The sequence below is a fragment of the Taudactylus pleione genome, unplaced genomic scaffold (assembly GCF_031769625.1).
Source record: "Taudactylus pleione unplaced genomic scaffold, aTauple2 ptg000181l, whole genome shotgun sequence".
Taxonomy (NCBI): Eukaryota; Metazoa; Chordata; class Amphibia; order Anura; family Myobatrachidae; genus Taudactylus; species Taudactylus pleione.
The window spans coordinates 4,142,379-4,158,339 of record NW_028284583.1 but is presented as its reverse complement, the minus strand read 5'-3'; the positions used below and the strand labels follow the sequence as shown (position 1 = coordinate 4,158,339).

Below are 15,961 nucleotides of genomic sequence, written 5' to 3'. Positions count from 1 at the left end.
TTATTTCTGAATATTTGGATATGGGAGACTCAATTTGTATAAAATATCCTCAGCTGGTCTTGTGGAGCTGGGTTTTACTAAAACAAATTCTATCCCCTTACCATACTTGGTTGTTATTCCATTAGGAACAGTATGGGCTTGGGATAATCATACAACTACCTTGCATGGATTAGTGCAAGCTCCAGGCAATGCTGACCTGGCCCACTGGTTTGTTGGGAGGAAATGAATAGCCTCCAGCCTAGCAGTGGACACCCTAGTCTACATTCATGAATACCAGATGTATGAGCTATAAACATGGCCCACAGCAGCTAGTTGATGGGGGACGAGACAGTAAAATAGCCCCGGCTTGCTGCTATGAAGTAGGTAGTAATGAACAATAACTTTTTTTTTTTAAATTATTTTTAATAAATGTGGATGGTGTTTTTTCTGTGCCAGTGGAAGAAAGGTGATCTGTTTATGACAACCAATTCTAAACTGGAGTAATTAATATTCACTCCACCCAGCACCCCATTTAGCATCAGGTTGGTAGGTTGGAATTTCACACCAACCCCATCCTGCAGGGAAATCCTTGAGCAAGAGGGGCTAAACGGTCATACCCCTCCCCCTGGTTTCAATGAACAGGGACTTCCAGAATAAGAGAACTTAGAGCTCAGCAGTAGGCGGATGGTTAGGTCATTATATGGTATAATGTTATATTTGGATTATTAATTCTATGGGGGAGGGTATGCAATCCCGGCGCTGATAATGCTGGCAGTCAGAATCCTGGGAGCGTAATCCCGACACATGCAGGTAAGAAAGCTAACCCTTCCCCTAACCTCCCCCCTGCAGCCTGACCCTAACTCAACCCTCCTGCAGCCTAATACTCAGTCAGGATCGCAGCCATCGGGATTCTGGAGCCAGGATTCTGACCACCGGCTTTGTGTACAGCGGGATGCCGACTACTGTATCATGCTTTAAAATAATACTAGGTGGACAATCATATACTTTTGTATAGTTCACAAACAAGTGTCCATCCTCAAACTTTGCTTTGAAAGATTGTAGTTTTCCGAGTACCAGCATGTGGGGGAGGCTTGTTGGGACCTCTAGTTCTACTGTAAAAGACAATATTAATGAATCTATTTTTTGACACAAACCCAGCACCCACCACCCAGGTGTGCCTGGCATAGTACCCGGCTATCAGCCGAGACCTGGAGTACCCTGGAGAGGGGGTACCCCTTTATTGGACCCCCCCGTCCCCAGGGATCCCTGGACTGGGCTGACTAGCGGTCAGGTGTTAATGCTTTGGCCGGGGAAAGGGTCCCAAGGCTGCAGCATTACAACCGCTGAAAAGAGTCTAGTGCTGGTTGTGGGAAATACAGTCAGGTGCATAAATATTGGGACACTGACAGAATTTTCATATTTTGGCCTCTATTCACCACCACAATGGCTTTGAAATGAAACAAACAAGATGTGCTTTAACTGCAGACTTTCAGATTTAATTTGAGGGTAATTACATCCAAATCAAGTGAACGGTGTAGGAATTACAACGGTTTCTATATGTGCCTCCCACTTTTTAAGGGGCCAAAAGTAATGGGACTATCAACTCAAAAGCTATTTCATTTACAGGTGTGGGCTATTCCCTCGTTATTTCATTATCAATTAAGCAGGTAAAAGGTCTGGAGTTGATTCTAGGTGTGACATTTGCATTTGGAATCAGTTGCTGTCGACTCTCAATATGAGATCCAAAGAGCTGTCACTATCAGTGAAGCAAACCATCATTAGGCTGAAAAAAATCAAAACAAACCCATCAGAGAAATAGCAAAAACATTAGGTGTGGCCAAATCAACTGATGGGAACATTCTTAAAAAGAAAGAACGCACCGGAGAGCTCAGCAACAACAAAAGCCATTACAGTTCTGGAACAACATCCTATGGACAGATGAGACAAACATCAACTTGTACCAGAGTGATGGGAAGAGTATGGAGAAGGAAAGGAACTGCTCATAATCCAAAACATACCACCTCATCAGTGAAGCATGGTGGTGGTAGTGTCATGGCGTGGGCATGTATGGCTGCCAATGGAACTGGTTCCCTTGTATTTATTGATGATGTGACTGCTGACAAAAGCAGAATGAATTCTGAAGTGTTTCGGGCAATATTATATGCTCATATTCAGTCAAATGCTTCAGAACTCATTGGACGGCGCTTCACGGTGCAGATGGACAATGACCCGAAGCATACTGCAAAAGCAACCAAAGACTTTAAGGCTAAAAAGTGGAATGTTATGCAATGGCCAAGTCAATCCCCTGACCTGAATCCGATTGAGCATGCATTTCACTTGATGAAGACAAAACTGAAGGGAAAATGCCCCAAGAACAAGCAGGAACTGAAGACATTTGCAGTAGAGGCCTGGCAGAGCATCACCAGGGATAAAACCCAGCGCCTGGTGATGTCTATGCGTTCCAGACTTCAGGCTGTAACTGCCTGCAAAGGATTTGCAACAAAGTATTAAAAAGTGAAAGTTAAATTTAGGATTGTTTAGTTTGTCCCATTACTTTTGGCCCCTTAAAAAGTGGGAGGCACTTATAGAAACCGTTGTAATTCAAAGCCATTGTGGTGGTGAATAGAGGCCAAAATATGAAAATTCTGTCAATGTCCCAATATTTATGCACCTGACTGTAGCTACTGTTCTAGAAACTACCAGATTCCCTTCCTTCTAATAAGTAATGTAGGTCTGTGGATTAACATGTCTGTCATGAAAATGCTATTACAGGTCGAGTCTCCTATATCCAAAATTCTTGGGACCAGGGGTATTTTGGATATTGGAATATTCCATATTTTGGAATATTTGCATAAAATAATGAAATCTTGGGAATGGGACCCAAATCTAAACATAGAATGCATTTATGTTTTATATACACATTATACACATAGCCTGAAGGTCATTTTATACTATATGTTTAATAATTTTGTGCATCAGAAAAAGTTTGTGTACATACATGAAATTCATTTATGTTTCATATAGACCCTATACACACAGCCTGAAGGTTATTTTATACAATATTTTTTAATAATTTGTGCTTTAAACAAAGTTTGTGTACATTGAACCACCAGAAAGCAAAGGTTTCACTTGTTCAGTCATGCTAAAAATATTCCATATTTCGGAATATTTGGATATGGGAGACTCAACCTGTACTCAGAAGTTTATTTTCCATTGGATTGCTTAGCTTCACATTTGTGAAACTTTGTCAGCTAAATTCCATCTGTGAAACTTAAGTGTTTGAAATGACATCCATCACCCCAGCTCTATTCATTAATGATAAATTTTGCCCTATATGAATGCACACACAGAGTGTAGAATGGCATTCCCCGCAATGGCAAGGCTTAAAGAACGTCCCACCTCTGCAAATTTAATTGCAGCTTTGCTCATCTGTATTACAGAAATTTAGTGCACCTACCCACTGTTTTCATGCACAGTGCAAACAGCATTATGCAGATTTCCTGTTGTATGAGCATCTTTATCCTCTCTGAGCACTGCCTATGTTATATTAATGCAAGTATTTTTTTTTTTTTTATAAAAAGGTATTTCCAAATACAATTCTTTTTGTAGTTACTTATTAAATGTGTTGACAATATATTTTCTTAGAGAACAAATATGACTACTGACACACAAAATTACAAAACTGAACTTTATTTGTTTTGAAATGGCAAAATATAAAAGTGGGTAGTGGAATCAGCTTATACATTGTTTAGTGAAACTTGTAGCTTCATAACACCACAGAACCCAGCACAATAGCTGCAAAGCTATTTAAAGTACACAAACTGCCTACGCACACTGGAAACAGCCATTTTGTGGGGTGAATTTATAAGATAAAATAATGCATCCTTATCAATTCAGAGCCATCACTGAAGCAATGGAAAATATGCACGAGGCATTAATTCTAAAATGGCTGCCGCCAGTATGTGCAGGTGGCAAGTACACTTGAAAGCATTAATGGTCATTAACGAGTCACCAACAAAAACACAGTAACCAATTGAAAAGGCCCTTATGGCCTCTAAATCTCATGTAATGGATACTGGACATGGTATTGGATTATTACAGTAGATATTTATATACAAATTATATTTGGAAGGCTATGTTCTATCTGTGCATGTTTTACTTTAGTGTTTCTAATGAAAACAAAGCTTCATATCTTTAATGAAAAGGGGATACTTTCTAAAGTTGCTGGGCTAAAATAATTTCAAAAGAAAACCTCTAAACACACCATGAAGAACGGTCCAAACCAAATACAAAATTAGCCTTCTCTCGGTCAGACGTGGATGAGAGGTTAAGCATGAGAATATCCGTGGCTGAATGGACTAATGATCGGCTGACAAATCAATGCTATAATGAGGAGAACATGGCTAATACAACAGTCAATAGATTAAATACATGTCTTAGTTAAGAGTTTTATAACAGCCTGGAAAAAGTCTTAGCTCAAGTTCTTCAGTGTATGCTGACTAAATGACCTTACTTCATTAAATGAATGTTGACTTTAATATTGTGCAGCAAAGATACTAGTGTTAGAGTAATGTGAGGTGATGTGCAATTTAAGCTGCAGAGGTTAGTCTTTTCAAACATTTGCCGAGTAAAATTACATTTCATTATGGATTACTTACAAACAGAAGGTAAGCAAAATGGCTTTCAGTTATAGTTGCACTACACCTCCCAGCAGTGAACAGAGCATCCTAGAAGTTGTAATTTAACAGTTGGAGGCTATAGGTTACAGAAATCAAACCCATAACAATATCACTACTAGCTGTTTTATTACAGCAATGAAGAAATGTGTTCTGATGGATAAGCATGCTGAATATTGTTACAAAATGTCATTATGCTGTCAGTATGTAGTACATCTAACACCACCTTATCTACAGATAGCAAAGTGTTTTCGAACAAACTCTCAAATGATCAGGATTGATTAATGTAAAAACCATCAACAAATGAAGAATAAAACAAGGACGACAGTGCATTTACCACTATTGTCTTCACAAACAAAAGAACCATAACACACATGTATTATAATCGCTAATGGGCAGGTGACAGTTGAGAGCGATATTATTATACAGAATTCATTGAGTGCTGTCAGACAATGGAGTATTGTCATAAACACTGACTGGGTGGTTGCTTTCATACAACTCACATATGACATGGAGAGAATCTCTCTGACTCGCATGATTCTCGTTGATCAGCTTATGTTAGTGTGTACGTATGGCAATACTGCACCACCACCATCCATGTGAAATGAACATTTATCAGTTAGTTGTACAATATATATTATTCAGGTGTCAGTTGTGAAATTAATACTCAAAATGGAAATCTGCTTCCTCTGACAGAACTACAATGACAAATTCTAAGCTAAATAAAGCATTAAAAAAATAAATGAAGACCTTTAATAAGATCGTCTTATGGCGTTTGCTTATGTAAAAGCAGACAGGGTCATAGTTATCAAAAGGTAGAAGGCCTTAAACTGTCCAATGATGTATTTTCCTGAATAATAAAAGTAGCCTTTTCATATACATGTAATACCCAACACAATACTTACACCTCACAACAGTAGTAATATCAATCTCTTTTAAAGTGGACTTGTAAATGGAGGCAGACAATTGTAGTGGTCTGGACTAATATTCAAGTCTTAATTCACTATGACGTGCCTCATCCTTCAGTGATGTTAGCAGTGCCTAGGTAATAGAACGCCTGGATGTCCAGCCCACAAAATGGCTGCCTCCACCATGTGAGGTAATGGATCTACTTTAAGGCATATTCAGAGTACAATGGAAGTTAAGAGGCAACCATTTCATAAACACATCAGTTACATACAGAATTGTCTATTTTGACTATTCAAAAAAAAAAACCCCTAACAAAACATATTCCATTTTATTTATTATGCTTAACCACAGAAATCAAACATCAACATCAGTCTCCTTTATAGTGGTTCTGTTGATCTTCCTGAAAGCGAGGGCAGAGAAGGAAGTAGTTACCAAGACAAAACATTAATTTCCCCAATCGTTAAGTATTCACAGACTATTGCTGCCTATCAGAAAAATGTGTACATTCAGAAACATTGAACAATGAGCAGAAACGGGTTTTAGAAGGTGGTGGATCTTGTTTCCAAATTAAGCGGTGACAATTTTGTTTTGGTCAGTGAAGTTGAACATGTGTCCGGGGTACTGTCCAAATCATGCTTCGGGTGTAACGTAATGCCTCCAAAACGATAAGTACAGCCAGTCACCTGGGCTGTGAGCGGGCATGCTAACCGGTAATGGTTCTTATCAGTAAGACAAAAGAGGGAGGTTTATGGGTATTCATTATAAAATGCAACATCTTTCCCTTATTCTCTTGGCTAAGCTTTTTCTTTTCTTCTTGCCATTCTTCTCTTTACTATCTTCCATCTTTCGGGCACGGATTTCTCGCATCAAATCAAAGAAGACCTGTAGCATAGAAACAGTAGGCACAGACTGTTTAGCAGTTTGTATGAAGAGTAGAAGAATAAGCATATACTTATTTTCTCTCTGAAGGATTGCGGCATTTATAGACAAAATCATCAACTTTTTATTGCCCACTCTAGCATCATTACTATTCAAATGAACATTTGTGTTAAATTATCTCCACATTGCTCACATCACCAGAAATGCAAGAAAACCCTAGAAAGGTTTTGTCCTCCTAGATACAATTAATCCCTTACCTTCTAAGGCAGGGGTGGCCAGACTTTTGGGACTTGGTGATCTACTTTTAAAAAAACGAAAAACCTTTTGTGATCTAACGAGCTTGAAAAAGGGGGCGTGACCTCGCAGCAAGGGATGAGGGGACTGTCCTGCCGATTCACACACAATATCCCCAATTCAAATTACTCCACACAGCAGCACAATCTTATTCACATTACACCACATAGTAGTGTCCCTTATTCACAATACAACACACAGTAGTGCACCTTATGCAATGCCTCCAGTAGTTGTGCCCATTATGCAGTTCCCCCTGTAGTTGTGCCCATTATGCAATGCCCCCAGTAGTGCCCCTTATGCTGAGCCCCTGGTAATGCCCCTTATGCTTTGCCTCCAGTAATGCCCCTTATACTGAGTGCCCCCTCCCTGTGCAGTACTTACCTGTCTTCACGTTGGTCAGCGCTGCAGCTTCACTCCGACGTAGACGCTGCCTGTGACTGCCGCTGACTGGATCTAACTAGACCCAGCAGCGGCAGGCACCTCACGTCAGGCACCCGCGCACTGCAACACTGGGAACGCTGGCCTCTGCAGCGATCAGAGGCTTTTTTAGTCTCTGATCGGTTCAGAGACCAACGTTCTCAGTTACTAAAGCAAGTTAGTCGCGATCTACCGGCGGTAGCTCCGCAAACTACCGGTAGATTGTGATCGACCTTTTGGCCAGCCCTGTTCTAAGGATTCTCCATGTATCAATGCTCAAACTGGGGCCTTGCTATTAAGTTTCGGAAGATTGGTAAAGCATCAAGCTATAGCCAATAGGAAGCTTAGAGGATAATAGCTGTCCAATCACATGTAGCCAAATATTGGGATGAACACCGATGTTAGAAGAAATCGCATTTAAAAGAGAAAGGATCTCTGGAATGGTAAGAGATGGGACTATTCTCATAACTGGGAAGAGGGCATGAAATTTAAATAACCCCCCCCCCCCCCCCCAATAACTAAAAAAGGATGTTACAGAAAAAAACAAACAAAGCCATATTTTACCTTGTCAACATTAGCTCGTGTTTTTGCTGAGGTTTCCACATAATTGACATTCCACTGATCAGCTCTGCTCTTTGCTTCTTCCACAGACACCTGTCTCTTATCTTCCAGGTCAGATTTGTTACCAACCAGAAGGAAGGGAACATTCTCATCCTCCTTTACTCGCAGTATCTGTTCCCTACGGGAGAATAAAAGAAAATTGTATCTAATGTGATTTCACCATCAAACCTCTGAAATCCCACTGCTAAAGCATGTATTTCATGGTTCATTCATCATTTTAGCACAAAAAAAACAAAAAAATATATAAAATATATTAGCTTGGCGATTTCAAATTCAGTTCTCTAGTTTCTCCCCCATTGAATTGCAAGATATACTCAATAATTAGTTATGTAACATAGATGAATGTTACGTTCTACCAATGCAGCTGTCTAAAGTATCGTTTCTATAGAGGTTCTTGTAACGATCACTTAGATAAACTGAAAAATGAATAATGAAGTTCCATCTATTAAAGTTTTACCGGTGCTAATCCAGAGGGAATTCAAAACCCTAGCAAGGTAGATGACAATTTATGCTGAAGTGTGTGTGTGTGTTACAGCTAGAGATGCCATTCTTGTAAGAAAGGCATCCAATTTCCTTTTGAATCAGGTTGACAAATCAGCCACAATCACCTGCATTATTAGAGAATTCCACAACCTACCATCACAGTATTAAACATGTATAATTCTACTCATTGATATAATATTAGTTTGATTTATATCTTGAAAATAGAATGGGTGTCAGAGGCATTGCCTCCATGTCCTACACTACTGTAGCTGGTGTGGACAGATGCATTGTTCTAGATCTACATTGTGAAGGAGATATCACAGCACCACTAGAGGTCTTAAGTAAAAGATTAGTATGCTTAGTCAGTCATCTTGAAAACACACAAAGGAAGCAGGAGCAAGTCTATTTTTAAGTATACTATCACACAACTGATAAGACTCATCAGCAGTCTCAACACAGTGAAAAAAAGACAGTGTTTGTATAGCTGGAAAATCGTGAAGGGTTTCTCCATCAAATAACATTTGAAAATACGTCAGTTCTCTGTTGCGGTTTGTAACCTTATTTTTGGGGAGGGGGGGGGGAGAGATATTACACAGCAAAAAACCTTGCCCTAATTTTGGATTACCACGGGTATGCGCGCTCCCAATACCCGCGGTATCCAATTTATTAAAAATGTTGTACTTTCCATCATCTCCCCTCCATCTTTGCACTGGGGAAGGGACTTGCTGGGAGATGTAGTTCTCCCTGCTGCTGCTTTTGGGTGGGGGGGGGGGTGGACACACACACACACACTACAACTGCAGAGGACCGGATCCAGACGCTGGAGGAAGAAGACACGTGTGAAAGATGAGTAATTAATGACTAATTAAGCTAATCGGAAACTTCCAAATGCTTGATTATTAGGGTGGGGGGCCACAGTGGTTCCAGAGCAATTCCCGGCCATTTTTCCTAAAAACATGGGTTTTAGGAAAAACTGGTCGTGCTCTGGGGCTAAGAGAAAAAAAAAAAGCTCCCGCTGCTCAAAAAATGAAGAACCTGGCACCTAATTGAATAGCAAAAATCCACACCTTAGGGGAAACCCTGCTGGTGTGGAATTATTGCTATTCTCACGCCTATTTGAATACCCCCTTTGGCAGGGGCATTTCTAGAGAGGAGGGGGCTCGTGTGCAGTCTCCGACACGGGACCCCTCCTCTCCGCCCGGCAGCGCACTGAGCTGTGCACGGCCAGTGCCGGAGTTATAGACTCTGGGCACTAGAGTGCGCCCAGAGTCTGTAGTGTCTGCACAGGTCACCGGGAAAATGGCTGCGGCGGCCATTTTCCCTGTACTGCACATTTGCAAACGACGGTAAAATGGCCGCCACAGCCATTTGACAGTCGTTTCACAGCGCCGGACCCCCGCGCTGACGTGGGACTCCGGAGAGGTAAGTAAGATTATGGGTGCAGGGTGTGCGGTGCGGGGCCCGTGTTCCCCGCACACCCTGCACCCATTATAGATATGCCCCTGCCCCTTGGGCTCCCTGAACTTGCTTAACTTTTCCCCATATTCCACTTTTTTTTTTAGGACCTGTTCAGTCACTTGCCAATCCAGCCAACCTGCAGAAATTTAGCAAATTGAAGTGAACTAAGAAATTGCAGACTGGTGCTAGGCACACAGGACACCTGGCTCATTTTTGCATGTGTCTGTTTCAATGAAACATGCTCTATTTGAATAGATTATCTATACTAGCTGAATGTTCTAAATGTAGTAACACGTGTCTAGTTTCACTTCCTAGTTTGTCATTACAGACAGATTGGCAATTGTTATGTCAACACATCATTTACATGCAGAACTTTCATTTATATTGGAATTGAAGTAAATAAGTAAGAGAAATTGGAAAGGTCTAGACCAGTGGTTCCCAAACTTTTCTGAATCAAGGCGCCCTAGAGTATTGTTTTCACGGCACCCCTAAGCCAATAGTTTGTTATTGAGAAATTTAGAAAAAAAATGTAGTATGTAGTACAGTGAAGTAAATTGTGCTGACCAGTCATCCTTAGGGTCAGTTATGTGGTGGTGGACAGGATTGTGCTTCTGTTTGTCCACATATTTACATTATATGGACCATAAAGAATTTGATTTGGTGCTGGACCACCCAACTGAGGCACCCTGCAAGTGTCCCGAGGCACCACAGGGTCCACGGCACACAGTTTGGGAGCCACTGGTCTAGACATTAGTTTTGATACAGCCAATTGTTGCATTATGGACCATAATAGAATTGTTTTACAGGAATGACCAGTTGCGCTTAAGGGATTGTTAACAGGTCTGTTATGAGCGGTTTTACGTCATTATTTTGTATTCTGTATACAGGACAGGACAAATGGTTTGCTCGTATGTTCAAATGAAACCACAATTCTCTTTCCTAAATTGTCAGAACTATCCAGACAAATTGCTCACTCACCGGAAATCTGCAGTAGCAGCAAACGATTCTTGTTCTGTGATAGAAAAGACGCACAGGAAGCCCTCACCACTCCGGAAATAATTGTCTCTGATGGCCGCATAGTCCTCCTGGCCAGCTGTGTCCAAGATATCAATCTGAACCTCCACTCCATCCAGCACAACTTTCTTCCGGTAACTATCTGCTTTGGTTGGTTCATAGTCCTCTACAAACTAAGAAACAGTATTATTCTTATTATTCTTTATTTATATGGTGCCACAAGGGTTCCGCAGCGCCTAACAAGTACAAAAACAAAGTACAGAAACAGTTGAACAGAACAAGAAAACACTGACATACAGTATAAGACATTGCAAGACAAGTACATGGCATATAAACATTGCTGCAATAATAGCAGGATGGCAAAAGTCAAGGGTTAGGTGCGGTTATAAGGAGTATAGAGTAGATAATATAAGTAAAGGAAGGAAAAGCACACGAGGGAAGAGGGCCCTGCTCGTGAGAGATTACATACTAAAGGGAAAGGGCATACAGACAGGGGTGACACATATGGGGTAGACAGTGAGCATGGAACAGAGGGTTAGAATGACAGATGGGTGGATTCCAGTTTTACATTATGTGAGCAAGTAAGATGGAGCAAGATTTACACCTCTGACATTCTACTTCATGTGACAGTTTTTGTAGGTGCCTGTGGAAAGCCATGGTTGTTACTGTATGGTTAAGGTGTGAACCAGCAGTCTCAGGTAAATGTAGAAATTGGTGAAAGTAGTTGTTGTAAAGAGATGTTCAGATGTAAAATAATGATAGAGTGTGGATTCCATAAGGCACATTTATTGATTTGGAGGGTGATGGGGGACACATGGGGTCTGCAAGGTATTTATTCCATATTAAAACCGCTGTGTGTTGGTGTGGGGCCTGGATTTGGTGATATGTCACCAGATAATAAAAGCAGAAGGATAGATAAGTAGATATAGTTGTAAAAGTTTCTTATAGTGACACAATGAGGTTGTAATAGTCAATGTATGATGAAAAGAAAGCTCAAGAATTTTAAGAGGAGGGGAGAGAATCAATACAGCTGCAATGAGCACAGAGAGGTGAGATGCAGGGAGAGTTAGGTATGTTATATCCTTAGAGAAAATATAAAGCATAGTTTTGAAGAAAAGAAATGTGTAATGCATGGTATTAGGTTTGTTACATTAAAACTGATTTCCTTAAAATTTGTCTGAATCTGAAATTACCTTAGTTGTTGGTCAATGGGCAGAATTCAATTGATTCCAGCCCCCATCGCGCCCGACAGAGCTATTCAATTCTTGCTCCTGTCGGGCGCGATCAGCTGACAGCGCTACATTTTAGCTCGCAGCCCCAGGGGGGTGAGAGCTGAAATGTGCGAAAAGTGACATGTTTGGGCGCCCAAACACCACTTTTCGCGATCGCGCCCAGCACTTTGGTCGGGTTTAGCTGCTTTACGCGGCTAAACCCGACCACTATGGGCGCGATCAGCACAAAAATCTGGAACAATTGCATAGCGGCCCGCGATCTCCTGTCACTTTAGACGGGAGATGTGGGTCGCGAAAACAATTGAATTCCGCCCAATGTTTGTTCAACTGTTTGATTAACTTATGTAATCACACTTTGTGCCTTTAACACTTGGTGCTTTTAACCTCAGCTGCAAACAGCCTCAGCTGCCCCCTATACTGAATATAAAGGAGTTGTATCCTTGATTAAGACAGGCTACATCTGACTCAATTGGTCTGCTGATCAAAGGAGATAACTTGCTCTGAGTTGGAGCAAAAACCAGGCCAGATATATACCATAAACTATGCTTCACTGAACAATATAGACTACACATCAATCTATGCAAGAGATGAAATATCACATACATTTAAAAACTACACATGATTGCATGAAGGTCTATGCAGAGTATATATGCAGTAGACAGGATGAGTGATTAAATATCACATACATAAAAGTACACTAAAACACAACAGAAACAACTGCAAGTATGTACTACATAGCATGATGTATATCTTACTACAAATCATATAGGTATTAGCCAGACGTCAGTGCATGCACAGCTGTCCAAGACAGACAGTAAAGTTATCGCGGATGCAATGAATTTGCTTCTACTGATTGCTGGGATGTATTCCTATAGCAGCCCCTGTCCAGTCGGTTCAGTAATAATACATTCCAGTATTGCTGCAATAAGGAATCCTTAATATTAAGGACTGTCCTCTCTCATTTAGCCTCAATATGCCATGCAGCGCGATATTATTTCTGCACAATTACTACTGCAGTGCTAAATTTACCATACCAAAAAAGAAATAAAAGTGGAAAGAATGTGGCGCACATGCAAAAGTTAGTGTAAGCAGTTTATCAGTACTATCAGCAACACAATCTTTGGCACAAAACACAGCTTCCAAAATATCTCCATGTAGCCAGTTTAGAGGCTTTCTACTCTTGTTTTAGGATTATTTGCATTTTTTTTTTTTTTTTTTTCTTAGGGGGAATTCAATTAGCCCCATTAACTATTTGGACGCTGAAACTTAGTTTTTGCAATTTGTTTTTTTGCGCAAATTATATGCTTTTTTGCATGCAAAAAAAAAACCATGGGATTCGCCTGAAAACACATAGGTCCATGAATTCATCACGGATTCTATCTGTTTTCGTGGTCGTAAACGTGAAAACGGGGTCATTATCGGGGATCTTTTTTCACCTGCTTTAGTCAGGTGAAAAAAAATCTCCGATAACTGTCGGCTACGGGGATAATTGAATTGCCCTCGGGGGATCAATTAGCTGTGGTAAATTACATCGGCTAATTGAATTCCACCCTTAATGTTTGTTGTACTACAGTGGATTTGCATAGACAGTAATAATTTCCCTACATCCAGGAAAATTATAAATGCTTTGTTTTAGAACACTGATTTTCAGTTTGTTTAAACATAATTTTGAAATTTTTAAACCTGTTACCCTAAAAGGAAGTATAAATTACTGAAATTTGTTCTTACCTCATCATACATAAATTGGAGCGTTAAAGCTGATTTTCCCACTCCACCACTTCCTACCATGATGACTTTGTGCAATGCCAAGGAATTCTGCCCCTTAGGCTTGTTAGCTGCCATCTTTCCACTTGGTTTAAATGTTGCTAGTAAAGACTATCAATCTGCAAAACAAGAAGAATGACGCAATACTGTAACAAGGTTGCTTCTCCCAACAAAGATTAGCATTGTTTAACACCATAAATGGCACTTTGTTTAAGTTGTACAATTACACACTCCAGAATTAGGCCCTTGTCACATGAGCTTTTAAAGGATTCCCCTTCTGTCTACAATTCTATTGGGTATCCCATTGCTGAAATCAACAACTGAAAATGTTTGTCGGATAGTCACTGTCAATTCAATACATTGGATTAAAGGACCCACTGAGCTTAAAAACCAAAGTTCCCCTATATGAAAGGACCACAAGTAACATTTACAAAATGAAAATGTAGCAACATGTAAAAGTTATCAGAAATAACAAATGGAGATATTTGACATTGTATTTACATTTGCTGTGCAAACAATTTGTTCTCTATTGTTAGTCACTTTGGTCAAAGGGCAGTGAAAAAAAAGGCTAGCTGCAGGGTGCGTCAGGACTGCTATGTTCTGTACAGGAAATAGGTCACATTCAAATATTTTAATAACTGGAAAATCTGACATGGTTTAGAAAATATTAGCTACTCTTAGCTACGAGCTATTATGGAGCTACAAGTCAGCTGGGACTTGTAGCATCATATGCTGTGTATCCCCCTTCTACTCAGGTCCTCAGGGACCCCAATCATTGCATGTTTTACAGAACTCCTAGTTGGTGCACATGTGTTTTCATTACTAATGGTGCATACACACAGTCAGACTTGCTAGATCAACGATGAACAATTTTACCAACGATCTCATTAACGATGAACGATTTCTAACAGAATTTAAATGATGAAGTCGTCCAAGTTGGACTGCAAACACAGGCGACTTCAGACATCGTTATGACATGTGGGCACGCGCATCGTTGGCCGATGCATGCCAACGATATGAACTATGTAATGATTTTTTCCATCGTTATCGTTCATATCGTCAAGAATATCTGACCGTGTGTACCCTCCATAACAAAGACCTTCCTAAACTTCGCCATTACAGGTTTTAAAGATATCCTTGCTGGAGTCCAGATAGTTAAATCAAATTGACTGAGGTACTAATTAAGTCACCTGTGCTCAATCATGGATATCCGTAAAACCAGGACTGTAATGGTCGAAGTTTGGGAACCTCTGGACTAACATTTTAAAAGATCCACAGGTCAAGCTAATTATTTAAAATTGTGATAATGAGGAGACCAAATATGCAATGTTAGGTATTCCTGAGGGCAGCAGTTGTAAAACACTGCAGTATAAAGCAGCTGTATTGGACAACTATCACTGTGATGTAAATGTATTTAAAACTTTAATTTTCCATGCACAGAAGAACACAAATTATAAATAGCTGTAGGGTGATCTGCCGGTGTTGCAAGTTGAGTTATGTAGTTCTGGTTTATCTGGGCTACAAAAGGAGTTGTTTGGACACTGCTAACCGAGGTAGCAAAAGTGACTTCTACTCCACATTCTAAATTTACATCAATAAGAACTCACGCCAGAGAGTGGATCATTCAGTCAGAGACAGGTTCCAGGCTTATGTACTATAGATTGTATGATTGCTATAATGACCGGTAGCTGGCTGAGATAATTTATTCTAGTATAACCAGTCTACTTATTCTGCCATATGACATGTATATATGTATATTCATATACTTGGAAAGCGCTCACTGCATTTTTCATCTGTCTATATTCTCTCTGCATCCTATGCTTGCAGAGGAGCCTGGCAAGTCTCCAGAAATGTACATGTGGTTCAAATCCCTGTAAGTCAGAATTAAAGTAGATCAATGTGTTCAGATGCATTGATAACATCCAACGGCAGGAATTAAGTATAAGATACATCAGAAATATTGGGAGTGGACAAAGAAATAAAAATGGAAACACCCATTTAAATGGGATACATTGAGCATATTGGAAGCAAAACATCATCAGCAAAGCATACTGTAATATTGAGCTGAAGGCAATGCAAAACAAACAACTGCAGATCAATTGACTGAAAGTTGAAGCTGCAGCACAAACAGCCAGTTACAGAGCAGAATCTCCTAGGCGGGCTGCAGAGCTCAAACCACGCATCGCACCTAACAATGCATGTTTGGGAGTTCAACACGGCAATTGACTGCCGAGC

At 40.3% G+C, this 15,961-nt stretch overlaps 1 protein-coding gene across 3 annotated transcripts in view; it reads right to left on the bottom strand.

Annotated features, from left to right (window-relative positions):
* Positions 1–3,653: 3,653 nt before the first annotated feature.
* RALA (RAS like proto-oncogene A) overlaps positions 3,654–15,961 on the bottom strand; it is a 75,064-nt gene continuing 62,756 nt past the window's right edge. For all 3 annotated transcript variants that reach the window (XM_088476042.1, XM_088476043.1, XM_088476041.1), the window contains 4 exons: positions 13,691–13,845; positions 10,695–10,903; positions 7,719–7,893; positions 3,654–6,446 (listed from right to left, as the gene is read on the bottom strand). In XM_088476042.1, coding sequence (XP_088332168.1) covers positions 6,324–6,446; positions 7,719–7,893; positions 10,695–10,903; positions 13,691–13,804 — 621 coding nt within the window. In that variant the 5' untranslated portion in view covers positions 13,805–13,845 and the 3' untranslated portion in view covers positions 3,654–6,323. The remainder of the gene's footprint in view (positions 6,447–7,718; positions 7,894–10,694; positions 10,904–13,690; positions 13,846–15,961) is intronic.